General features: G+C 35.6%; 1 protein-coding gene across 1 annotated transcript in view; it reads left to right on the forward strand.

The window, feature by feature from the left end:
* The window catches only part of GBE1 (1,4-alpha-glucan branching enzyme 1), a 153,262-nt gene that overhangs the window by 117,390 nt on the left and 8,031 nt on the right, over positions 1–27,841 (forward strand). Inside the window, 3 exon segments of the mRNA XM_034074662.1 lie at positions 9,171–9,355; positions 10,440–10,570; positions 24,456–24,573. Coding sequence (XP_033930553.1) covers positions 9,171–9,355; positions 10,440–10,570; positions 24,456–24,573 — 434 coding nt within the window.

Consider the following 27,841-nt stretch of genomic DNA (forward strand, 5'->3'; position numbering starts at 1 on the left):
TTCCTTGCCAGCTTTGACATCTATTGTAGTCCTCTCTGTAGTGTAATAAGCTTCTGGTGAATGCCCAGACTCCAAAAGTGATCTGGTAATTTTTTATTTATTATTACTTTTAAATTTATGAGCTGCTTTTTGAAATAGGACAAACTTTTAATTTCAAATTTTCTTGTTTTGTGCTGTTAACAAATGCATAATTAATTTTAACTAGGTTTGTTCCTATAGCAAGAACAGAATATTATTAAACTTTAATTTTTGATGTATATCATATGAAAACCTTTAACTTTTATATGTATCAAAACACTATTCAAGTGGTCTCTCTCTTCAGTTTACATTTTCTTTCTCTTTTAGTTACGTAATCCTTTATATACTCTTTCAAAATTAGAGGATGCAATTCTGGACTCACTGACACCAGTAAGAAAACTGCTATTTATTGAATATATTCTGACAAAAATTTTGCCATCTTCATGTGACCTCATCCTTTTCCAGTCTGGTCCTTGATTCACTTTTTAAGCCCATTATCCTGTCAGTTGTGGTACCAGTCTGTGGTCAGTACTCCACACTGAAAGATTTAGCTACAACTTCTTTCATGACATCTTCTATTTAGGAAAGTTTCCTGTCATAGGTTTTGTATGTCTTAGCTGGGTCTTGTTTTTACTGGGTCTGATTTTAGTTGTGTCATGTTTTTGACATTTTTCTTTTCTTTTCGACCTTTTCAATGTGCTGTGAAATATTTCTTCTCCTAAATATTTTAGTGAGCTCTTGGAAGTGGTTAAGTAAATAATGTATATGTGTATGGACACATAGAGCATAGTAGAAATGTCACAGTATCCACGTCAGTCGCACTTTTACCAAGCTGTAGCTAATATGAAACAGCAGAATGGGAATTGTTTCAGTGTTATAGCAATGAAAATAAGTCATATTGTTACACATTTTTTTGAAAGACTGCCTCAGAGCATGGAGTAAATTTTAAATCTAAAATATGTTATTCTACACTGGGGCAAGAGTGTTGAAATGTAAATTTTCAGGACTGAAAGTTTCTAAAATAGGTTAGTAAAATAAGCCATCCACTCAAGGTCCCTTCTAGTCTGGATAACTGATCATGGCACTCTTTAAGTAAGCATGAACTGCAGAAACTCGAAGTTTCCTCACTGAAGCATCAAAGGGAAAACATTCATCTGCCCTAGAAACTGAATACTGTTGTCAGTGACATTGCTAATATTTCACTGAATACTCTTTTGATGGAACACTACAAATAACAAATGAAGGGATTATTTATTCCAGATAAATGTTTTGTCTGTCTAAATGCAGTTCTACTAAATACAGACATGCTGGCATAACCATCATGCGCTCTGCTTCTGTTGAAAAGTAAATCATAGTAAGCAGTGTCATGGTTTTATCCACTTTGGCTGTTCCTCTGTGTAAGTACGCTCCTCCACCATCCAGCCTTTCTTAATACAGGTTTAGAGGTTGTGCTTCTGAGAAGAATCACTTATTTTCTTGTTACTTGGCTGGGTTGAGGTTTTGTATGGTGTGATAACTCCAACTTTTTAACATCAGTAGGAAGTAAGTGAAGATGGGCCAACCTTGATAGGAAGGAGGAATGAGAAAGAAGCAAGTCACTGGTGTACTACAACCTATATTAATTATACTTAATTTCAAATACTTTGAAGAGAGGGCACAACTGTGCTTAAATGTTAACAAAATTTCACCTAAACATAATACAGGAAGAGTTTTGGGGTAACCAAGCTATCTGCTCTTACGATATGGTATGTGAGAATGCATCAGCTGGCTTAGAACTGTTTAAGGGATGTTGTTTAAGATGGAACTATAAGGGAATGTACTGGTTTCAGAATCTATGAGCAAGCATAGACATCTTAACCAGTTCCTGCTATGCTTTGAATTACAGTAGTTCTCCACCAGAAGCCTACTAGATAAGCCAGACACAGCCCTTGGAATTATGCAAAGGCAAACTATGGTGTCAGCTGTATCATTTTAATAGCTTATGAATTTAATACAGATGAAGTAAAATGTATTTCACCAAAGTTTGAGGTGGGATTTTATTTCTGTCATTTATATTATATTTTACAGCAGTATTTTCCTCTTAAATTCAGTTGAAATTTTCAGAAATTACTTTTCCAGTTTAAAATGAAGACGTATGAGAGAGAAGAATGTACCATAACTGGGAGAAATATCTTTTAAAAGGATTTCTGTTCCTCCGTTATTTGCTTAATATGATCTGTTAGGAATGGAGTACAATAAATATGATTTGAGGAGAGTATTTGAGAAATACTTACCACTGAACTTTAGAAGAGCTGTGATCAGCTAAATATGTTATAGAAAAAGCTAGTTAAATATTGCAGGTTGCAGTATGTGAAAAAAAAAAAAGAGATCTTTTGATAGAGAGGAAAAACTTCATAACACTTATTCTCGGGTGAAGATTAGCCCTATCTGGGCTTGACAGGCTGTGTACCAAGCATGATGTGATTTGAAATGGCTGGTATATTAAAATAGGAAAATCAGAGTACTGGACCTTTTACCAGTAATATAAAATTAGTACAGTATCTTGCAAAAGCACAGACTCAGCAAGCATTTGTTGGCTTCTATAATAAAGAAAGAGAAATTGTGAAGCCTCTTGAATTTAAACAAAGTCTCTATCACAATATTTGCTTTCCTGAGTTATTTGTTTGTGTTAGCTTGTGTGTGTTTGCCTTAATGACTGAAGGAAAAATAAAGCTGATCTGTTTGCTTTAGAAAAGGTATTTATTGTAAGTGATGTATATTCCAAAGGTACCTATTTTGGAGGAGAAAAGGTCAGTAAACAGTAAACGACTTTTTATAAAAGTATAAAAAGTAGTAAAATATTAGTGATGAGTACAGCTTCTAAAGTTAACATTTTCCTGCTGAGCAGTGTTGTACAACTTTCCTTTGCCAAAAGCTGTGTCATGAATAATGTGTTTATATACACACAGTTTTCATGGGTTTGTAAATATTTTTTATGCTGTACTTAATTCTTTCTGCCATAAGTAACTATGTGTTTATTTCTTGGGGAGTAAGAATAATAACCAATTTTCAGAGTTCTTGAAATGTTTTGAGTTTGATTTGAAATACTTATAGACAGGTAAGTAAAGGGAGGAAGGTCATTTGCAGAATCTCCAGCATCATCACAAACAAATCTCCCAAACTTTCTGAATCCATAAGCAGTTTCTCTGTGACCAGTATTGGGGTTTCTTTTAATATAGAAGTCTCAAAAGAAGAGATGGAGTGTACGTTGTCCCAATTAAGGTTTTGCCAGAGCTGATACTCCTCAACACACTAATCTTATTTTATGAGATGGTTATGTAGAAACTGTCACAATTACCAGTAGTTATCAAAAGGCAAAAAGCTGTGGTTCATAAATCTAAAGATAACCAAAAATGAATTTTGCACAATGTTATCTTGAAGAAGCGGTTTATGTGATCTATTTATTTCATTTCTTCAGATCTTCAACAATTAATCATAGATTTTGGAAGAAATTGGAGATAGTATTGGAGTCTGATCCTTAGGGTGCTGGGGAGGCCCACCATCATAATTTTCTTTTGGATTTCTCAAGGCAGAGGGGGAGGCTGAAAGCCCCAGCAGGAGAATGTCTGCTGTTTAAAAGCTTGGATATTCAAATAATAGGTAGGACATTTGAAAGGGATAACTGCCTAGGCTGACTCTGTGAAAACGCAGTACAGGCTTCCATGTTGGTCTTATGAGCATAGTCTGTAAGAGGAGTGGCATTGTCATGTCCTAAAAAAAAAGGGAGCCTGTGGAATATAATAAGAGGAAGCATCGTTTATGATTCTTGTATTCTTTGATCCCTTTCTAGGCACTTGTTTTTAGCCACTGTTAGAAAAAGGGAATTAAATAGACATAAAATTCTGATTCAACAGGGTTTACTGGTATATTAAGAAACAGGCCTGGAATATCATACCTGTGTAGTGTTAAAGCTGTACTTCCAAACAGTTTGCTGTGAGAAGTTCAGGTTGTGAAGTACCAAAGAAGAAAAGAGGGGCTGTAAAAGCAGAAAATATTGTTATAAAAGAAGCCTTTATTTAGTGTTATTTAAATTAAATCAATATTATTCTGGTGGAAGAAAAAGAAACTACATTTCCAGATAAACTGTAAGATTTCTTCTTGGAGCAACAAGTCAGACATACCAGGGAATTCCTCCAAATTCCATTCTGTAGCTTCCCTGGATCTTCTAGTCAGCTGCTGTGGATAGAGTACTGTATGCCTGGCGTGATCTAGGATCATTTTAAGGACTCAGTAGTTTCCTATGTCTGGGATAGATTACAGGCATGCTTGTGGTTTTTCATGGTTGTGATCACACCAGAGTAGAGGCATTCATTGATTCTTTAATACAGGCAAGGTTAAGCATCCCCTCTCCAATAGAAGATGTGGAAGATTAGGGTTTCAAAGGAAATATGGTATTTATTCTAATTTTTGTCTTATCATAGACTGGAAGAAGACAATATCTAGTATAATGGGAGAAAATACTTCTGTCGCAGAACCGACTTTGCCAAGACCTCTCTTTTTACCTTTACCTCGTGCATGAGATTTTCTCTAGCATGTGTTTTTTGCAAGAAATACAGTAGAACTGTTTGCCTGAATTTGGTTTTGGGTTGGTTTTTGGGGGGGGTTTTGTTGTTGTTGGTTTGGTTTGGTTTTTGTGGGTTTTTTTTTCTTTTCTGGACCAATATGTCATTGCATACCAGTGCTAGAGAAATTAGAAAAACATGAAGGACTCCAAGTCATGTAAACCAAGTGTTCCAGGAGGAGTCCATTTGGAATTTCACTTTACTGTGTTGTTGTATTGATTACAAGATTAAATAAATGCTTGTAATGAAGATCATCCTCTCGTAATTTGAAGGCAGTATTGTTTCTTACTTGTTTTTAGTAGTATAAATGTTAAGAAGAATATTTGGTACTACATGAGTAAATACAAAGTATCAAAATTGTTCAATATCCAAAACTTTTGCAACTAGGGGAAATGAGGATTAATTCTTTGAAATATTTATATTTTTGAAATAATGAAAAATACGTGATAGCTAGAGCTGACTTAACATTGATACTGTTTATGATCTGCAGCTTGTTGCATTGTCATCACTGCTCACAAAAGTAGTGAAGTTAAATTCAAATCAGTTACAACTCCTGGATGAATCGGTTATCTGGCTGCTGTAAATTGGTGTAATGTTACTTATTTTGATAGAAATATGTTAAGGTGGAACTGTTAAAACATTGTCCCAATGTGTCCAGTCCCCAGCTCATCAGTGTTAAACAGGGTCTTTTCATAGTATTTTAGATAATTTAAAAACTTGTTCAGCCTTATACACCTAATTAAACTTCTTACCTTTGATGTATAAAATAAACTACTTGCTTTAACCGCTTTTAAAGTATTTAATGTCATTCTTAATTCAAAATGCAAACAAAACAAAATAACAGACATCTCTTGACACTGCCTGCTGCATCTTTTAAATGTGCTTTCAGTTCTGCTTAGCCTAATTTCTTGAGAGAGAATTGCTAGTAGAGATGTCTAAAGAGAGATCAAGAAAACTTTAATGACCTGTGGGGCGTAGCTTCAAAGCAGTCATCAGCAGCATAACTACTTTGCAGTATAAATGCATTTCTAGCCTCATAAACAACTGTGATGTAAATCTTCATTATAGCAGTAGGAAGTTAATTTATTTGTTAGAATTGTGATCTTGAAATCTTGTACGTAGTAAAGTGAAGTTGTCCAATATGTGCCGTATGTAGGAAATAACAAACTTGAATTAATTCCTAGATAAAATCAGTATGCATTGCACTTCCATGAGTTGTCTTTGTTTTGTTTCTCTAATCAAAATTTCAGTTAATTTCAGCTTTGTTCTACTCCACATTAGTTCCATTGTCTTGATTTGCATCATTTGTAGCAGCTGGCTTCTTGTCAATCTGTAGTTTGGACCTTTACATCAAACAGCAAATTAATTGCAGGAAAAGTAATCCCAATAGTACTGCTATGTTTAGAGGCTTTCACAATTATCAAGAAATGAATGTTGCTGATTCTTGTCAGAAGTGTGAAGTTGAACATGGGCAAGGAGGCAGCAGATGCTGCACGGGTGCCATTAGTTATCTCTTGAAATCAGTGTTGGTCAGTTACTGGTACCTTCCTTTTCCTAGACCTGCCCCTCAATTGTTGTGAAGTGAAATTAGGAAACAATAGCAATTAAGGGAAAAAAAATTAGTGAGGTATGTTTTTGTTAAAGATGCATAGCCTTATGTGTCTTAAGTGCAAAGCATGCTCTGCAGTTTATCAGAAGGCCTGCTTGCATCCTAAGTGCTAGTTCCTTTTCCCTCTGCCACATCTTAAAAACATAACCAAAAATGCCTCCTTGGATTTGTTCTGTCAGTATTTATGGACTCATCTTTTCCTTTTTCGAAAGAGAAATGAAGAGACCCTTTTAAAATCAAGCAGCACATACAAAAAGCTCATAAGTGTGTTGTGCAAAAGACACCTGTATGAAGTTGTTTGAAGTACAAGCAGTTGGTGTTTAGACTCTCAACATGCTTCTTAGACATCAGCAAATAATATAGTCATCGATGTAGCTGCTGCACTGTGTTAGATTTCTTTTTTTCTTAATGAACAGCAGTGATGGCTAGAACAATAAATTGGTGCTTTTGTGTTTTGCTGCACTTCTGTTGTCCCTTAAAGAAAAGACAGAACCAACCAACAAAATGCAGCATTCAAACAACCGGTGTGGAAACAGGCAAAGCAAGCGGAGACAGGGCAGTTGGTATATGGTATGAACACAAAGGAGATATTCTCTACTCACAGCAAAATACTCTATTGAAATAATGAGCTATTTTAGTCTAATTTATTCGCTATCTTGTATTGCTTATTTTCCCTGGTTTTCTGTTTTTCCTAACCAATAAGTACAATTTCCTTGGCTGTCTTTTCGAGATACATATATCTGACTTTCTGATGTTTTTTGCTGTGTTTAACTGAACTGTCTCATGTAGTCTGTCTTTTCAATAGTGTGCAGATCACAAAAGAAAATAATACTTTTCCCAGCTCTTAAGAGGTTATAGAATTTGTTTAGATACAGTGTCTGTGTGTAGCAATATCTTCTCTCATTTTCCCTACTGTATGGTTAGTGCAGTTTAAGAGCTGAAGTCCAGCATTATTCCAAGGTCATTTTCAGAGTCCTGCTGTGATTCTGATTCCTTTATATTTGTTTCTGAGTTTGAGCTGAATATGAAATTTAGTGATTCATCTTTTGAATGGGAAATTTAATTTACAACTTGTCAGTGTGTTTACAAAGCGGATACACTGTGAAGGATTCTCCTGAAAATGGATGCTGCTGTGAAGGGTTCTCCTTAATATGTATTCAGCCTTTCTGTTTTGTTCTCTGTTTATTTCTTTGTTCCTGTGAAGCATGGAAATACACAAAAGTCACTTCAAATTCATAGCTGTCGCTGCTGACCATATCCTCCAGGCCTTTCAGGCAGCAAGTCAGCAGGAGGTGGCTGCACATGCAGGGTATCCATCCAGGAAACAACGTTTGCCTTCTCTGAGCATCCTTGCCCCTTCATCTACCTGCAAACTCCAGTTTATTGACAAAAGTTGAGTAAATGATCAGAATCGTAGAAATGGTCAGAATCGTTACGTTTTTAAATTCAGTTGTATCACATTACCTCCCATACATACTTCCAGGTACATCACTTCTTGTCTCTGTTTTATGGTGCATATGTGTTCTGTGTAATCTCTGTGAAAGGTCTGTGATGAATCAACTATTGTAGGGTTTGAAATGTTTATTTTTCAAGGTACTTAACGCTTTTTAATCCTGTGTTGAATGAATAGCCCAAAATGACTGAGAGTATGTTAAGTAGCATGTTATAGAGGAAGTTATAACCATTAAGCCTGCTTGAATTTGTCTCAAACTGTAATAATGACGTATATAAAACAAGAAAAGTTTGGATGTATGGAAGTAATTTAAAATATTGAGTCCCAAAGGAGGGATTTCTTTGAATCTGCAGCTTTCACAGCAGAGATTTTCTTCTGTAAGAGAAACTAAGCTTTTTCTTTATTAAATTACATCTTTTTCCCTACTTGTTTTTAGTGGAGTGCAATCCAAGTCTGAATAAACCTGTTCCTTGTCTTAATATCTGTTCAGTAGTTGTGCGGGTTAGTATGAGACTGGCAAACTTGTGAAGCATTACAGTTATATAAAAACCACATTGCAATACAATGGCATTTACAGGCAAGGAAAGGAGCATGAACTGCTGGGCACACAGAGGAACCCTGTGCTCAAACATGCTTTATTCCAGCCTGAAATGTGTCCCTGATGCTTATGCCACTGAGTATTATGTTTGGGAAAGGAGCTCCCCTTGCAAGGTTGCTGAATTGACATATACTGTTAGATCCCTGGGTTGTCATACCCTTCAAGTCACTTGTTTTCAGTATCAGATACTGAGCGCATCATCATTAACCATCCTGCTTTACTCTCTGTGATCTAGCCTGCTACTTGAACTAAGATGCCTTTTTGAGTTTTTCTCAGAAGTGAGGAACTGAAACTCAAGTAATCCTTTTGAATAGTTCTTTTTATGCCACTGGAAACAATGACAACAGTACTTACAGCCAGGATAAAAAGTGGCTGAAGTGCAGCCAACTCATATTTTGATTGTTTGAAGTTTAATTGATAAAATGAGAAATTTCTCTGGTTATGTGAATGGTAACGCTGATTCTGCTAAATGCTCAAAACCACTGGATATCTACTGTTAAAGTGATGGTTTTAGGTTTTGCAATGACTCTAAAACTTGTATCCTGGGTGACTCAGATTCTCTTGCTGTTATTAATGGGTGGGAATAAGATTTATTTTTTTTTAGGTATGGCACAATAGCATAGAAGTTATAATTCATTTACCCCTTTTATACTTCACGTGGAGTCCATGGATATTATACTGCAGTAGTTTTATTGGCCAAACAAACCTGTTAGCAAGCATGAAAGTTCAGAGAGATATTTTAATAATAAAATGACCAATTTATATATGCAGAATTATTACTTGGAATTTAAAACTTTCAGAAAGAAAATGTATTTTCATGTATTTCACTTTTGCAGCTTTAGTGTACTTCTAGCACGTGAATTTATGGATCATGAATATTTTTAACTACAGGTAATGAATTTGGACATCCAGAATGGCTTGATTTTCCCAGAATAGGGAACAATGAGAGCTACCACTATGCCAGAAGACAGTTTAATCTTACTGAGGATCATCTTCTTCGCTATAGATTCCTAAATGCATTTGATAGAGATATGAATAAATTGGAGGAAAGATTTGGATGGCTTGCATCTCCCCCGGTAAGCTATAAATACTAAATGGTAAGTTTTTAGTCACCAGCTAGCTACATGTTGAGAATAACAATATCAAATTTGCATGCAGAAATTTTAAATAGCACTTTATTATGCACTATGTAATGCCCAACCATATATTTCAAGTTGTCAAAACATGTCACTGAAATATCTTCCACACATAATAGAAATCTGAAGCAAGTCTCCTTTTAGCTTCATAGAAAAAGCTCTTTTCCTATTATTTTTGCTGTTTTTATTTAGTAACTGTAGATCGGATAAAACAGACTACAAACTTGTTTGTAATCCAATCCAGGGATTGCTTTGGGAAAGCATAAGTTGTTCTGACTGTTTACTTCATATAAATAAATACTCTGTTACTGAGAAAACACTTTCAGTACAGTGTAAGTTATACTCTCTTGGTCTTCAAACTGTCACTTTTGTGTTTCCCTTCTTGCCCAAATTCTGCGCTGTACTTTTTATAAAAGCAGCTCAATTATTACAATTTCTCATTTAATTATTTCATACTAGTCATAAGCTACTTGCAAGAACTTTTTAAATTGATGTCTAATTACTTATTAATGGCTTTTGTGAATAGAACAAAGGTGATATCTGCAGCAGTTTAATGTGACTTATCAAAGGCATCTCTCACACAGATTTAAAAAACAAACAAACAAAGCTCCCATACCCAGTGCTTCATTTGCTACATTACTAACAGTAGATGTAATGCAGGTCCCCATAACAAGTATATCGGAAGATTCGATATGATAAAAGGAATCCATTTTTTGCTAAAGTGTGATAAAAAACAATCATACAAATATTGAGCAAGAATTTTTCATGTGCTCTGTAATGAACATGCTTCTTCCTCTTTAATTTTACATTACCTTATAAAAAGTAAGCTATAGTTTAGTAATCAAAAATATTATGTGACATTACATAGGTAAACAATTTCAGTTTGCATGTTAATTCCTTTATGCTGCTTGAATCTTTGTTTTACTTGAAATGAAGTATAGAAATAGTGGTGGTGATTTTTTTCCTTATTAATTCAGTTAGAAATTAAATATTTTATAAATTTTATTTTTATTTTATTTCCTAGGCCTATGTGAGTGAAAAACATGAAAGCAACAAGGTCATAGCATTTGAGAGAGCTGGTCTCCTTTTTGTTTTCAACTTTCATCCCTATCAAAGTTACGTGGACTACAGAGTGGGTGTTGCAGATCCAGGAAAATATCCTTTTCTTTAATGTTTTGCTTGTACAGAAAAGCTCTAGAAGTTGAAGACTAATTTTATTTCTATTTTCTAATATGAATGCAAACTAGTTAAAAGTTGAGAAACCACTTATGTCATTAATCTAATCTTGCTTTAATTCTCAGTGTACAGCAAAAGAAAATGTAGAGATTTGACCTCTTCAGAAGAGATCATTTTGTAGAAACCAAAAGTAAAAATCAGAGTTTAAGGACTGCAAGTTCAGGTTCCCTTCTGATGCCTTGTTTTTCTGGAATTATGTTGAGGCATGAAAAATTAGCTCTTACCTCTTAAAGAAAGCACAGAAAGTGATCATGGTAGGATAAGGCTGTGCATGCAGTCACATGGGAAAATGCATTAGTTTAAACCTTCATCAGGAAGGCTGTAGAATTTCTGGTTTATAATTGTATGGACTGAGAATATGTTCTTACCTCAGGTGAGGAATAAATGTTTAGTCTTGAACGATGGGCTGGGTTTGCATTTTTGTCCAAGTTCTTAGCATTGAGGGAGATGCAAAACATTAATGTTAACTTGCCAGAGGAATTTAATTTGCCCCAATTCAGTCTGTTTCCAGTCCTTTGACAAACTTGTGGCAGTTTAAAGTTCCAGTTTTGACCTACTCTTTTTATTTATGAGCAATTTCAGGGATATATTGGCATATCTCAATTTGCTTCAGTTCAGTGTATTACTGTATCTCCTGAGCACTGCTTAATCAATCTAAAGGGTCTCAGGAATGAATTCTGGTTTGGAAACAGCAGGTCAAACTCACCTTCTTCAGTGCCTTCTTCTGCTGTGTGCTGCTACTGGAACTCATGGCAAAAGTATAATGGGCAGTAAATTGGAGTAGGAAAATCTTAATGTGGTGGTTGTGAGATGTACCAACACTTTGCTGTTGTAGCCTTTGCGTATTCATCTGTCTAAATGGATGCTACTGCACTTCAACTGTCTTTGAAATTCTTTGCATTCTGCAGATGGAAAAGATGGAAGCCCAGTGTTACGGACTACAGCATGTAACATAACTAGTGTGACTTCTTTGCTCTGATGCTTATATGAATACACTTAAATACAATCCACTTTTTGTTGTTCAATTTCTGCCTTTCTTTTTCAAAGATGTTCAGAAATGTTTAAGAAATATTTTTTGTAAAGAAAACTCACAATTTCGCTCTTAAGAACTTTTGTCTCATTTATTTTCTCTTTTCAATAGCACCGCTTTATTAGGCTTGTATTTAACTACAATTAATATGAGGCAGTTTTCCTAGCTTAATTTTCTGGTTTGTGCTAAACTTAATTGAATACCTAGGCATTGTTTTTCATCTTTTGTAACACATATTGTTACAAAAATTCTACTCCTTGGTATTTACAGCTAGAGATGAGAATAATCTATACTCAGGACTTCTGAAACTCTTTAGGCTTTCTTTATGCTCATGGAAATATTTTTATGACCATTTTGTTGTCTAAATATTTAATATAAGCAGTTGAAATGTCAGTGCTCTAAATTTTTCAGTCACTTCAGGAACACTGCCTGTATCTATGTTACTCCACCAGAATGTCCTTTCTCCTCGTACGTTAGGCATTTACCATTTGTGTAGAATCCTGAGTGCATTGCTCCTTGTTTCAGCTGAAGCTGCTCTATAGTAGCTCTCCTGAAGCAAACTGCAAAATCTGCTTTTCACTAATTTTACTTTGTAAATAAAGGCTTAGTTGGGTTTCAGTAAGTCGATCTGTTGCTAATTCGCTGGACATTGAAGCAGCTTTTGTGGTTGTTTGCTTTCAGTGTGTGACATGTTCCACTGCTTTTGGTGGGAGTGGAGGGCTCTATACCCTACTGCTCTTCTCTGTGACATGTAGCACACCTTCACCTCTGTTTAGAGCCTTGTTCATGCTGTTAAGGACTCATCTGTCCCCTTTTATGGTATTGTGCTGTTTGCAACTCTGAAGAAGAGTTTGCAGCTCTTGAGAGGAGTCATTTTCTTAATTAGTGTTCTCACTTGAGAGTTGCAAATGTAGAATCTTCCCATAAATCACCTTTTCAACAACCTTCCCCTGTTCATATATTGTGTGGCCTTCAATGCATGAACCAGGGGGAATTCTGGAAAACCCTCTGGGAGGGAAGTGTTCCCAGCTGGCTCTCAGCCTCATTTAACCTTGTATATTTAAGCTTGAAGGTAGAAACCTTTCCTTCCTTCCAGTGTTTCAGATTCTGAAGATGCAAATCATTCTGAATAATATACATGCTGAGGCAGACATATTGTAAGTTCTGGTTCATAGAATTGGGCATGTTTGAGCAGAGACTTTAACTGCCCCAAATTTATAGTTTTAGACTACGTAAGCAGATTCGAGGTATCTTAATCGGACTTCACTGAAACTTTAGGAAGTTGTAGTGGTCTCTGATTGTTGAAATGAAAATTATAATACTTCTTAAGATGTTGCACATAAAGAGGAGAAAATACAGGAATGAAAAGGAAAAGGCAAGTTTAACTTGGCTCAGAGCTCTTTGATTTGGTTCTTAAGCATCTTTATTTGCATTACTCTTTAGCCTTTGAAAAAAGTCTCATTTATATTAATTAAGATCTCTCTTTATCTGGGAAGCTTATTTATTACCTGTATGGAAAAGGTCACTATGAGCTCATCCATGTGATGAACTTGGATGAACATGAAGAATTGGGAAGTGCATCAAATAAGACAGTGTACCCTGATGTCTAAACCATGAATATCTCACTTCTGTTTAGTATCTGTTGTTAGCAAAGTCCTTGGATAGTAAGTTGGCCATAAGCACCTTGAACATACCTAAACTTTCATTTCTGTTCTGTCTAGGAGAAGGCTAAGCAGTACTGTATCTACCAATTGTTTTCTTAGTATCTTCTCATTGATAACAAAGACAGAAGCTCTCCATTATCCTATTCCTCCGTTTAAAAGTTTCCTTCTAACCCAAGGAAAATCCCAGAGCTGTGGAACTACCAAGTGTAGTAGAGAACTGCTGAAATCTTAGTAATAGCTAGTATGTGATGTGCTTATATGTTCATCATCATAATCAGCTATTTTCAGGAAAATTCATTATAGCTAAACTAGATACACCTAATGCGTTGACATTAGAGTGGAGAAGATGCAGGTAGTAACTGAAACACTTCTCTGAAACTGAGATCAAAAGCAGAGTCATTACAGCAGTTCTTTAAGCATCCTCAACTTAGCTGAGTAGGGGTGTAATGAATTGTATGCCTGGATTTAAGTGACAGGCATATTTGAATTATTGCAGCATGTGGTGAAAGAGACTAACTAAAATTGCTTTTCTCACAGGTCCGTGTATATATTTGTGATTCTCTTTGTAGCAGCACACCCTAAAAAATTCTCTATGCTATTCATATCTCCTGTGGTTGCAAGATTAAAAGGCAAAAGTTAGCATGTGGGTGACAGTGCTGTTCAGATTTAGATCTGCCTATTTTCTGTAGTGTTGGTAAGCTGTTAGCAGTAAACAGGGGCTAACTTAACACTATTTCTGTAATCTAAGACTGGTAGAAATGAGACAGTGTAAAGAAAAGGCTGGCATGATTTTCAGAGCACGAAGGAGATGAGGCTTGTTTTGATACTTCAATTCTAGAAGGATTTGGTTTTGTAGAATGTGGATTTTTAGAACTGAAAGTTAAGGGTTTGAAGTATGTTATCAATCAAACAAATTAATAGGAATTCCACTTTATACTTCACCTAACCAGGAAAGATGTGGATTTTCTCCATTCAGTTCTTTTAGACATGTAAAGTGGTTCTTGGCTGAGATTTCTAAGCTGCTAATCAAGAACAGCTGATTGGAACAGCTGTTTTTTTTTAACAGCTATTTTTTTGAACAGCTATTTGCTTGCATCAGGCAAGCAAACAAAAAATATCTCTTATGTTTTCATACTGCAGCTCAGTCTTCTGGAGTAGTCAAACATTGAAACAATGAAGAACTAGTTATAATATCATTTTTTAAACTAAGCATATCCTAAAGTTAAGAGCCACTGTTGCCCTCCTTCTTGCTTCCAGCATCCTTTCTTACTCCCTGCGAGCAGTTTTTGTGTGTGGGTTGTTTTCTTTAAATCCATTGGACTGTTTTACTGCTGGCTAGTTTTTGTTCTAATTGTTGTCCTGAATTAAAGCCATTAATTTTATATATAGTTTCATAGTGGAACCTTTTAACCTGAGATTTTAAAAAAAGTGTCCTATAACTGGGAAATCTGATCACATGTGACGTTAATCTTCGGAACAACTTCTCCACTTTAAAAGGAATTTTTACGGTCTCTTTTGAACTTAAACATGAAGCAGAAGTACTTAAAAACAAAAGCTTATTGTTACTCTGAAGGTTTTTAAGAAATTTGGTGCATTTTTCATTAGATACTCGGAGGCAGTTACTGTATAAGCCTGAAGAGCAAACTGCTATAATGATTAAATTCTTTTGTATTGAAAAGTTCATCTGAATGATACTGGGAACTGTGGGAAATGTGATGATCATTTTACTGCCTCACTTTGTTTGTTTAGTGGCTTGATTTAGCCAAATTAGTGCATGTAAAACTTGTCATTAAATTTGCCTTTATTAAATGGATGACTTTGGTATGTCAGTATGTTGTAGCAATATATATATCATAAAGGTTGTATATAACTTCTTGGATATGTTACCAGGTATGCTAAGCTACAGAGCTTCTTGCCTCTTTAGCCTATGTTTTTTGTAGGCAGTCTTCTGTTATGATCTCATTGAAAATGTTCTTGTTTCAGTTGTTCTTTATTTCTAGGCTTTTGGTGTAGCAGATCTAATTGAACTTTACTAAGAGAAGCGGTAGTCACTAAACATTACAGTCCTGATCCCACTTGGTTTGGAACAGCCAGCCAGTCGGTAGGTACATGAAGAATCACAGCCAGGTCAGAGAGATTTTTTCTTTGTCTTACAAAAGTATGTATAAAAAAGTAGGCAAGGAGTCTTTCAGACTCCTTACAGTCTTCCCTCTTGACTTACTTTCATTGACATTCAGTTACTCCATTCTATATGTTGTTCTCCTAAAGTTGTGTACCCTAGTGTGTAATATTCAAGGACTGAGACCTTAATTTTTTCTGTGAGCATGGAAGTCCATAAATGTTGTTGAGCAGCATGAACCTCTGCTAGCTTATCTCTGTTTCTGTCTTGACATTTCACGTTGTCATAAACTGCTAAAGTGCAAGCAGGAAAAAAATGTCATGAGGGGAAAAATGGTCACTTTGTAACAAACACTGCCATTCTTACATAGCATATCCTATCAAAGCATTGTAATGCTAGAGTGAATGAATACCACACTTGCACATTTATGAATTTAGGGTGATGCTTGAAGTCAGAGTTCTCCATAAGCAAACAGCTGGGTAAGACCTGAGGTATCACAAATACTGTCATCAAAATGCTGTAAAAAGTATATATTAAAAAAAAAGTTAATTTGGGCTCTCTGACATTTGCAACCTGCACCTAAAGCTTCTAATGCGCAAATAAGGTCATCTGAATGAGTCAGTGGTGTGCGATTGCTGAAGGCAAAGGCACTGCTTTGCAGGCTGCTTTGAAGTGCAGTTATGTAAGTGTCCCTGACTGCTAGAATTCAGGAGGTATCTGGCATGTGGAGACAAAGGACTTAATTTAGGATCAGACAAATGCTAAGTTCTGCCAAGGTAGCTGGTATGTTAAGGTTAATAGGTGTAAATATGAAATATAGGATGCTTACATGGGAGAGCATCTTCGATCTGTGTAGGAAGACACAGCTTTCCAGCACTATGAGTCTGTGTAACTATTAGAGTGGCAAATGTTATTGCTTAATTTCTGCGCCACAATGTGAGGGAGAAAGGAAAACATCTCTATGCTCATCCTGGAATTTTACTTCATAAATTATGCTCTTTCAGAAGCCTCTTCATGACAAATAGGCAGCTTACCTAACAAATTATTTCTGCCTAATTTGCTTCGGTTTTGAGATAGATGAATAATCATCATGTAGGTCAGCTGTCTCCAGTTCTCTGATTGGAGATAAAGTGAATATGAACAGGGAAACCATTCCTGAGTTTCCATTTTTGTGTCTGGGTTTGTTTTTTTTTTTAATACTGACCAGCCCTTTCTGTGGGGTTGTGGTTGATTCCAAGGCTTGTCTGCAGTAAAAATTCAACATGGAAAACTTCTTTCCTCTGTTCAAAAGGAACGTGGCTGAAAGGAGTGAGAAAGAACAGGAAAGGGGCTTAAAGATTTAAGAAATAAGGTCCTTCCTTTTCCATAAGATCCCTTGCCAATTTTTGTTCACCAGTTTTTCTGCAGTGTTAGAAGTGTCATTAAAAATAAGCTATCTGTATATATCCACCCCCCATTTTTTTAACTGGGCTTGTTGTCTTGGCACAAAACTAAACCAGTGTTTCCTGTTCATGATTACCAACCAATATGGGTTTACTTATCTCTAAACTTACATTTTGTTTAAGCAAAAAGCATCTATATTTGATTGAAGCAAAAAGGTGCAGTACCTTCCCTTCTCTTCAATACTGCGCCTTGATTTGAGTGCTCAATGGCTTCAACTATCATCTAAATATCCAGAGCTAAAGGTCATCATCCAGAGGATTTCTAATATGCTTGTTCTTAATTGTAGGTTGACCCCTTCTCCAAAATAAAGGAGTGTATGGAGATGGAGAAGAGAGATACCCTCTTTAATTTTTCTTTCAGTGAAATTAAAGAATTACTATAAACAAAAGAGCCTCATCACTTCAGGCTTTTTTATGTCCTCCTTGCAGCTGTACTTCATCTTCCCTGTATTTACAGTGCATTTAATGACCGAGTTCCTGTTTTCCTTAACGTGTCTTAATAGCATATACTTTGTCCCCTTAGCTTCTGTAATATTGTCTCTATTCTTTTATGCCCATCTTGAAAATCTGGTTTCCACTTTATTTAGGCTTCTTTCTAGGATGTGAAGTGAATGAAAAGTTCATCAATTAGTCCTATTGATCTCTGGCTATATTTCTTGTTCTGTGCATATTAATAATTGATAAATTATGCTTGTGCTTATAGCTTGTTCTTTACAAGATCTGTGTCTTCGAGAATTTGGTTTTTTTTGGAATCCTTTCTGTTTCGATCTATCTTGAAGAGTAATGGTTGTCAATTCCACAGCTGTTTATGTGCCTGGCTTTCCTTTTTCTCTATTTCTTTCTTGTCTTCACTTGCTGCAAAGATCTGTTCTCTTATTTTACAGGTAGTATTTTGGCAATGAAAAATGCTGCCAGGACAGCTTACCTGTTCTTGCTTTTTGTAGGGTGAATATATATTCCTTTGGTACTGGCTCATTACTGTTGCCTTTGACTTCTGAAACCAGCTCATGCCTTTGTACATGAAAGTCTTTTGTCATCTTGATTGTCATCCTGGTGATTTGTCCATCTGGGCACTTTTTCCAGCAGGTACATACTTTTGAAAACCAGGCAATGAACAGCATTCTCTGCCAGGTGTCTTTTGCTGTTGGGAAAATGTAGATCGTGGTGCCAGTAAATCCAATCTAAAATCTGAATTGGAGTATCCAATGGGCATGGGGGTTATTACAGTCTTGGTACTACTTTCATACAGGTCTAATAGCAGAGATCTTGCCTTTCCTAAAGAGAAAGTTGTCCTCAGTGCTGACATCAAGTAAGTGTTGGAACAGGTTGCCCAGAAAGCTTGTGCATGCTCCATCTTTTTAAGTTTTTAAGAGCTTACTAGGTAAAGCTCTGAGTGATGTGGTCTGACCCTGTAGATGACATCCAGAGGTCTCTTCCAACCTGAGCTATTGTTGTTTCTACCCCTATGATCCCATGCTGCAACTTGTGATCCTTGCCTTTTGTCCTTCAGACTTGCTTATGATACTGTGCCCTATGTTTTTGTGGGTAGACTGCCATCGTAAGTGAAAGTCACCTTACTTGCCTTGGTGAGCTCTCTTCTTTGATCCACTAGCAAGTTTTTAGCAGTGGCTTTTCTAGCTAGCAGCTTTTTGCGTTGTTTCTATTAAAAAGGTCATTAAAGATGAATAAATATTTAAAAACTAAACAAATCAAACCCACATCACCCTCCCCCCCCCAAAAAAAACAACCAAACCCTTTCACACCCACAAAAAAAAAATCTCAGAACCATGACCCAAAACATGGTAAGGGTTGATGAGGAGTGTTGCTCTCTCAAGAAGAATGCAAGGACAGTGCACTCTCAAGCCCATCATAAATATTAAGGTAGACTCACCCTCTGATTTCCCTTGTCTCTCACACTGAACCTGAGAATCCAGTGAACACATGAAGTAATGAGAAGTTCAGTATGTGTTCTCTGTGTCTGGCAGCTGTACCGTTAAAGGTAATCATCAGTTCTAAGACTCTTCACTCCCAGTTGAATCTGTACATCTAAGCATACATGGGGTAATTCACTTATGGTCAATAAAATTGCACTTTTAAAGCAGTGCACTTGACTTTTTAAGATACTGTATCTCTGATTCTGTGTGTAGTCAGATTCAGTTTTAAAGAAAGAGGTAGTGAATTAACTCATTCTGTGAACTGCCCTGGACTGAATAGATTTAAGTTTTTTTTCCTTAAAATAACCCTAGGCTGCATCTTTAGGATGAGCAAACAGATACACACAGAGCCCTACTTAGTAAATGTAGTAAGTTCTCTTAAGTGAAACCAGGGAGGGTTTCTATTCTGTATCCTGAGACAGATTCATCTGGAGAAAATTAGCATCTTATATATCTGAATGTCTGGTTGTACCTGAAAAAAGAGAAAAATGTGCCTAAGTATAAAGAAAAAATATGTAATTTCAGATAATATTTATTCCACTGGCATACTTAAGGACACTTGCAGTTCTGATGGTGATTGATAACTATGAAACCTTCAATTAAAATGTGAAGCCTACATCTGAACTTCATATTTTGCCTTGTGTAGTTTCCAGTTTTAAATTGCTGAAGTACTAAAAAATACCCAGGAGATGCTATTTTTGTTTTTAATTTTCCAAATCAAAGTAGTACAAGGAAATCTTGGTGTGTTAATGATGGGTTTCTAATGCACAGTTCCTGAGGATTGCTCCTTCTTAATTTGTAGTCTTCTAAATTGTTGACTTAGAGTGACTTTTTTAATGAGCGAAGTTGGAAGGACTTGTATATTCAGCTGGTAAATTCTGGTGTGAGTTATTCTACATTGCTTTGCCAGTTTATTCAACTTAACCTCTGAGAATCCATTTATTACAGTATTGAAGATCTTTCAGATGTAGGCTGTTTGTGTGCTAATTGCTAAAACAGGACTAAAGAGAAATGCTGGTATAATACTTGAAAGCTGGCCTTTGATTTTCATCTAGGATGGGCAGAAATATTTTCCAGGACCTTGAGGGTTGGATTTGACAAAATACACCCACACATGAAAGACTTTATTTAGAAGTTTTTATCTTAAAGCCGTTTCTGTACATGTAGCTTATAAACAAGCTATGCTGAGAAGCTGTTTAACTCTCAGCATGGTGGAGTCAGCCTTGGTTTGGCCACTACAGTGGCCAGTTCTTTAACATTGCAGTGACTGGTCACTCCATCATTTTATTTGCATGATCTGCTGTCACCATTCCTGCTTAATGTTTCTGCAAGAGGTAAAATGTGAAAACATGCTGCTTTCACCAGTGTGTGTGTGTGTGTGTCTGTGTGTGTGTGTATGCATATATTTAACTTCTAGAAGAAAGTATATAGAATATTTAGGCAGATATAGATTTAGAATTTTTTTAGTTCATTTAAAATTTGGGATTTTATTCTGCATTTGGGGTTTATGTTTTAATTCTTCCTTGAATGGTGCCTGAACTGTTTGAATTCAGTGTCTTGTTTCAATAATGATAGAAATTCTCAGCACTTTGCTATTACACAGCACTGTTAAGGATTCAAGAGGGGGGGGGGGGAAATCTTCTCTTTTGCTCTACTATTTCAGAACTTGAAAGATGAAAGTCTTCCTGTGACACTTGTTTCTGGATTAGATTGCCAGGTCAGAATTGATAACTTTTTAACTTCTTTAAAAAAACTTTTTTAATTTTTTTTTTTTTACTTTTTCCCCGAAAGATTTTACTTTGTCTCCATTTCTCCATGTTTAAAAAGCTCTCATTTTCTGTAATGTGTAGTATAAGATGTCATGTGGAGGGTGCAAACTGGCTGTTGTTGCAGGAATTGTGGAGCCTCTTTCTCTTCAAAAATCCCCAACAATGAATTTCAGGCTGGAGTGGAGAGGAAATTACTCTGCATTTGTACGTGGTGTGTCAAATGCCCTAGTTAAATAGCTCTTGGTTTTTGTACAGCTTTTACTAATATTTGAATAGTAAGTAAATAGATGAAAGTGTCTAATAAGATAAAGGCTTCCTAAGAAGAGATAGTCTTTTGTATGCTGTGTGCAACTATCACAGCATATATCCTGTAGCTACTGCTGTAAAGGATTTTCCCTTAGGAAATGTTGAAAAAGGCTTTAAGGAAAAGTTGTTTGGTTTATACAAATAAACAAAAAACACACAGAGATTTATCTGAACACCCAGAACGAAGCATCCAGGGTTACCTTTGGCCATTACTTCTGCAAGTAAATCTTTTAATCCATGTAGATGTAATGAGAATGAGTAAATTTAATCTTGTCATACGGTTATAATATCTATCTGGATTAGGCATGGAATCATGCCGGTGTTACTGTCAATGCCATTATGACTGATTCAGGACAACCAGCTGATCCCAAGACTGTTTGAAGAATCAAAAAGCTTTTTAAAAGTGTTCCCATGTCTTCTGTTGTCCAGATTTCTTTCTTTTGGCTTAAATTCACTTTCTGAAAGTTTCTGTATATGAACTGAAATTGTTTCAGCACAATTTTTTATCCTTTTTGGCCTGTACTTTGTCCCATCAGCATTGCCAGAGCTATATCGATACTGCTTTTAACCAAGAAATAGTAGCAAGGGATAAAAATGAAATCTTTATTAGGTATTCTTTTGTATATTGAGAAGCACATTGAGAAATTGAGACCTGATTTACATGCAAGTTAAAGGGAAACTAAATATTTACATACACACCCATGCTCTAGTTGTATACCTGGAAAGCACCAGGGAACCAGAAATATGGATGCTTAAACATTTTGTAAAATAAAATCAAAACTATAATGGCTACTAATCCTCATCTTAAAGCAGGTTATGAAAAGATGAAGGTAAAACTATCAGGATCACATACAATCTTTTTGTGTAAGTTTGGTTACCTTCCTACATGTCCCGTTTTGCTCAGTTTTGTGCATGCTTTCTAACTTCATCAGTAACCTGTCACACAGGCACTGTTTGTAATATGGCTGTCATATAGAAGTCCCAATGTACTTAGTACTTGAATGTACTTGATTTGTTATAGATGTTCATCTGAGTCAAACCAGACAATGCAGAAAAGAGTAGTTCCTTTATAAATATTCAGTATGCCTTACATCATTTTATATCTGGTCAGTAGAAATTCTTACCTGCTCTTCTGCAAAGCTGGACCATCACCCCCACAAGTAGCACTTGGATTCCTTTTATCAGTAGTAAGGGTTGAGGAACAAAATACAAATTATCCTATTTTATGATTTGCATTTAGTTAGTGGTATTTTGTGTGTCATTAAACCTGCATAAGATTAAATAAAAAATATGTTAAAATACATATTTTGAAACATCATAAAAGCATATTAATTCAGTAATTAATGTGGTAGTTAATAACAGCCTTTTCATTTCCAGCTCTATCTATGCAACAGTTCATTGATTTTGCCACTCTCCTCCACTGTAGTGGTTAGGAAATTTAGTCACACCATCAGACTGAACACAAATTGGGTTTGTTGTGGGGTTTTTTCTTCCACTCGAGCGCAGGTTAGTATTTCCAGCACTTGGTATTGCTAGAGGGCACTACTAGACGTACTTGTATGGCCTGGATTAAGGAAATGGGGTAAATTGCTTTAAAATTAGCATAGCTATAACAGTTGTATTTGCTGTAAATAGTTTTAGGGGAATCATTAAAGATGTCAGGGCTTTCAGCAACACTGATAAATTATTAAATTTAATGTATAGCGTGGATTGCAGGAGCAGAGTGAAATGCTTGAGGGAGATGTTCCCCTGCCATGTTAATAAAATGTACAGTGGAATAGCAGCAGCCATTGCTTATGCTGGGTTTGAAAGGGCACTGGAGAGAGTAACTAACATTGTAGTTTGTATTTTGTATGTTGTATGTGACAACAAATGAATGGTAATTTGAATTTGGTTATGAAATATGGGAGGATGTAGTGCACATATAAAACATTAGGACTAAATCTGGCACTGTAATTGTTCCCAAAGGTAACAAAGATTTTGCTTGAGAATACTGTGATCTGTTGTTTCTCCCTTTGGACACTCTAGTGATCACCAAATAACTTAGCAGTTCAGGACCTTTCTCTCATTTTGCTGCAAAAGCTGTGGGGAAGGGATTACTTAACATTAGTGATTTGGTAGCTAATTGACAGCTATGCTTTTTTCCTCATATGCATCCATTTTTCTTCTTTGCCTTCTGTTAGCAAAACCTGTGCAATCTTCTAAACTGAAATATACTTCTAAACAGAATAGATTTGCATTTAATTTTAGTTTAGGCTACTTTTTGTTACATACATGCTTCAGTCTTTCTTGTTGCTAGAGATTTAAAATGGAAAGACTTGATGGTTGGGAAATTCCCTAAACTCATCTGATAGAGTAGTGTAAAAGACTTAAATAAAGAAACAGTTCTGTTAATATCAAGATCCTTAGAGTTTTGAGCCGGACTGTTTTCAAAAGGCTGAGCAAACACAAGCCCAAGAGTAGTTTAAGGACCACTGACCTGAAAGACTGTTGCTTGGCTCTTCCCTAATCCTATTAAATACAAGTTCTAGTAAAATAAGATTCTTGCATGGCTTAAAATGAAGGAAGCATGTTGTGGATTACAGAGCACTGTTATTTTCCTCTACATACGTTTTGGGTAATGGGGAGTGGAGATTGAGGTCTTCTGTTGTACTACAGGCGGTAAAAGGATGCTTTAGTTATGTCCAAACAAGAAATTCAAAGATTCTGAAATAATTCTAAACTTAAAACATTCTATTTGTTGTTGTCCCAAATAAGAAGAAATTTACTTTTGAATATGTATGAGCTCTTCTTTTTCTCATTTATTTCCTTACATTTTATGATTTTCTTCTTGAAACATTATTTTATCTTTTATTTTTTGCTAAATCTCTTTGAATCCTTTTAAGTATCTGTACAAGTATTCCAACTCATTGTTATACTTTGTTAAACAACTCACCTCATTTAACAATTGCATTCAGAATGTTTGTCTCTTACAAGGGCTTCTATTAAATATAAACTTTCTTTTGTTCCTCTATACTATAATAATTCAAACTTTTCTGAAAAACTCCCTAAGGAATTGTAGGGCTTTCTGCTCTAAAATTATATCCTCTTCACATTAACACTTGATCAGTTGCTGTCAGACTGTAAAATATTGCTAAACATCAGTTGATTTTGACAGCCACAATTATGTAACTTCTCAAAAGCATTTCAAACCCACTCATTTTGTTTAGTGGTACATTTTAATTCAGTTTATCACACAAGATACTATGCATATCTACTGTAACAATATAAAATAGCCATTCCTTGAAGATTCCAGAAGAGTCTGGAAGGTGCTCTCTTTACTAGGAGTCACTATGCTAAAGTCAAATTTTCTATACAGCTTCTGTATGTTTCTTTTATTTTTCCACTCTTAAGTGTTCTTAGATATTTCTTAATGATTATTTTTGCTTTCTATTGAGTATATTGGCATGAATAATGTTGCAGCTGTTCTTCCAGGTTTTCTCTCTGATTGATTTTCCCTTTCACAGTAAGTTGGCACAGTTCCTTAATAGTCATTTTTAAGTATAAAATCCTTCTGGATTCTGATGATGGAGAATATGGAGGGCATCAAAGGCTGGACCACGGTACAGAGTACTTCTCTGAAGAGTATCCTCACAATTATCGACCTAATTCAGTTATGGTAAGTAAGATTTCTTTGTTTCATCTGGATTTCTGTATTTTTGGTTTTGGTTTTTTTTTGGACAAATATGGATTCTATTCTAAGAGGGAGGTATTTTCTGAAATTAGCCTTTGTGTGAATACAGTAGAGATGACAATGTTAACATCTGATTATCGCCTATAATGTTGACTGATATTTCTCTTTTGACATTGCATTTAAATTTACATGCATTCCTGAAGTATCTGGCACACAGAGTTCCTTGCCATCATGCTTGAAAACCTTCTGATGTGCTTCTGCATTATCATTTTTAATATCGTTTGCTTTATTTTCATGTCTGAGAGACTCCATCTACATGCTTTCTTTGTTATTTAAAGCTCTGTAGAAACTGAATCTCATGTTTCTTTCTTAAAATTATTTGCTCAATTCCACAAACATGAATTAAAGCAAGTCATGCATTTCCCAACTGTTTTTCTTCTCAGATTACAGAAAAACTTTGCAAAATGTCAGACCTTCTCTGTTCATGTCAAGAATTTCAAGAATTTCCAGTCCTAAAGTGTTATGAATAACAGATAATGACTTCCCCACAGGTGAAGTGGGAGGCATATCCTTGTGTATAGACCCCCTTTAGGTATCGGAAGGCTTTTACAAGGTCTCCCCTGAGCCGCCTTTTCTCCAGGCAGAACAAGCCCAACTCTCTCAGCCTGTCTTCATAGGAGAAGTGCTTTAGGCCTCTAATATATCTAATACATCTGTCTATGTCTTCCTCACTCTGTTTTGTTGTATTCAGGGTTGTATTCAGAGAAATTGGCATTTCTCTGATTAGCTTGTTTCAAAATAGTTTCATTACATGACATAATCCTTGTGCTTTCATCATGCTTGTAAAGGATCTTGGAACTTTTTTTTTAAGTATCTGTGTGTCACAATGGCTTCATATGTGGCTAAGTATCTATGCTCGTTTGCACACAAAGAAACCAAGGCTCTAAGGTTTCATTGCTGAAGGTTATTTAGCAAAGTAATGCTTCTAGAGTTCTTGCATTCTGTGTCCAATTCACATACCTTGGTTTGATGATTGGAGAGCATCGTAATTATCTACCACTAACTTAACTTTTGCAAGCCAATTTAACTGTATTTTGGAATGTATATTTTATTTAGACTCTTAGATGGTTTGCACAAGTCATTCAAGACAGAAGAAAACGTGACAAAATGTGAAGATGCACTTTGCTAAGAGCATGTGGAAGATAAGGCGTATGACAAGCAAAGCAGGAAATGTACTTTTGCAGCTTAGACTGTGCCATGACAGTGGCACTTTTGGGTCAGAAAGAAAGCCGGCAGCATGGGTCACATTACCTTTCTTGCATATCCTTCAGCAATCCAATTCACAGACCAGGTGCAGCCAACACCCCAGAAGATGCCACAAACGCTATGTGGAAGTAAAATGCTAGTAAAGGGCACCAAGTAAAAGACACCTATGAAGCCATCCCAATAATGACATAATTGTCCTTTTCCTACTGTTTAACAGTTACTTTATTCTCTCCAGATGATGCACAAGACGTTTCTTGTTTCAAAAATTTTAGTTCCTCCTATACCACAAACTTCAAACAAGTATTTTTTTGATGACAGATGCACCTCCCTTAAGGTGTGTCAGCAAAATGTGCCCAGAGGGCTATGACAAAACAAAATCACATGCAATAATTCTGCTGCTCAAGTCAAGCTTAAATAGCACACAAATATGTTACAAAAATAGAAGATTAGATGTGACATGATTCATGTTAGAAACATCACCTAATAAAACATTCGAAGTGACATTGCAAAATGAGAAGAAGGGAGAATCAAAATTCCTTGAGCAAAGAATCCTGGATGAAGTGGGAGCTTTGTAAGCAGTGTGAAGTAGGCATTTCACTGTAATATTTTGTTGATAAACAGATGATTCAGGTTTGTTTAGTAATGCTGCAGAGGGACAGATTTCAAACTTATCAGCCATGCCTCAAAAATTCCATAGAAAAAACATCCTTTGCAATATGACTGATTTAAATCATAATTTAATCTAATTTTTCCATTTCACTGCTTTCTCTGTTCTGGAATTTAACAAATATATGAAATGTACATAACATTGCACATAATCAGACTTCCTCATAACAAGCTGTTAACCACTTTGTCGTTGTGAAAATAGACTTTTCCCCACAATTTTATTTCTCTTTACATCTGTATGTGGTTTTCTTATAATGGGGGGAGGGTTGAAGTCTGTTTTATAAAAGCTGTGTGCGTTTTCAATGCTTCTGTAACCTTTTAGTTTTGTTTATGTCTTACCATCTCTTTGCAAGATCTAAATTAAGTGCTGCACACACATTTCAACTCTTGTCAAATCCTAGTGCCCCTTTATGTACCAAGTTATTTGTTGATACCTTATTTGCTGGTTGTAGTTGGATGTGAAGCTTAAATTCCAGGTGGGAGGGGAAGAAAACCATTTTTAGTAACACTTGCAATTTGAGCTATTTTGTCAGTATTTTCTAAGGCATCCAAATTGAATTTTACTGTAAAATGGAACTAAAGATCACTGTGTGTCCCAGCAACTTTAATATTTTTGTACCACACCGAAAGTCAGAATTTATATGAAAACGGTGGGATCTATACTTTGATAGTTTATACCCCAACTGAACTGAGTAATAAGCAGGAATATTGCAGTGTGTTGTGTCACTGGCAAAGTAGTATGCAGTTTACTGGAATATGTAATTGTTTAACACATTTCAGCTTTTATATATTTACTTTTTCTGTAGTTCTTTCCAATTAGTTGAAAAACAAATAGATGTCAAAGCATTCCTTTCTCCCTGTCCCCAATACAGTTTTCTTCTGATTCTCTATTTTGGCATCTACTGACAGTCTTTTCACATTAAATGAAATTGAAATTATATAGCTTATTTTAAGAACATCCTTATTACTGTGTTGGGTTTTAACCTTGACCTTAATGTATATTATTCAATGTCAAAGAGCAACTTCCTGCTTCCTTGAGTCTATTGACAAATTAAAATACTTGGATTGTCTGAGATGATCTAAAAGCTTTTAGTGACCTTAGCTTTGAAAATCCTCATTTGAATAACTTTCAGGATAAGGACTTATGTATTGAATTTTAAAGGACTGATGTAGTCTTTAACTGTTTTCTCTCTTGACATGCACAGATACACAGGCTATATGAAGGAATAGTTGTAGCTAGAAGATGACCTGTTTTAACTAGGGGACTCGTTAAGACTTTAATAGCAAGGCCTTTTCTTATTTTTACCTGTTGATGATTAAG

The sequence above is a fragment of the Melopsittacus undulatus genome, chromosome 2 (genome assembly GCF_012275295.1).
Source record: "Melopsittacus undulatus isolate bMelUnd1 chromosome 2, bMelUnd1.mat.Z, whole genome shotgun sequence".
Taxonomy (NCBI): Eukaryota; Metazoa; Chordata; class Aves; order Psittaciformes; family Psittaculidae; genus Melopsittacus; species Melopsittacus undulatus.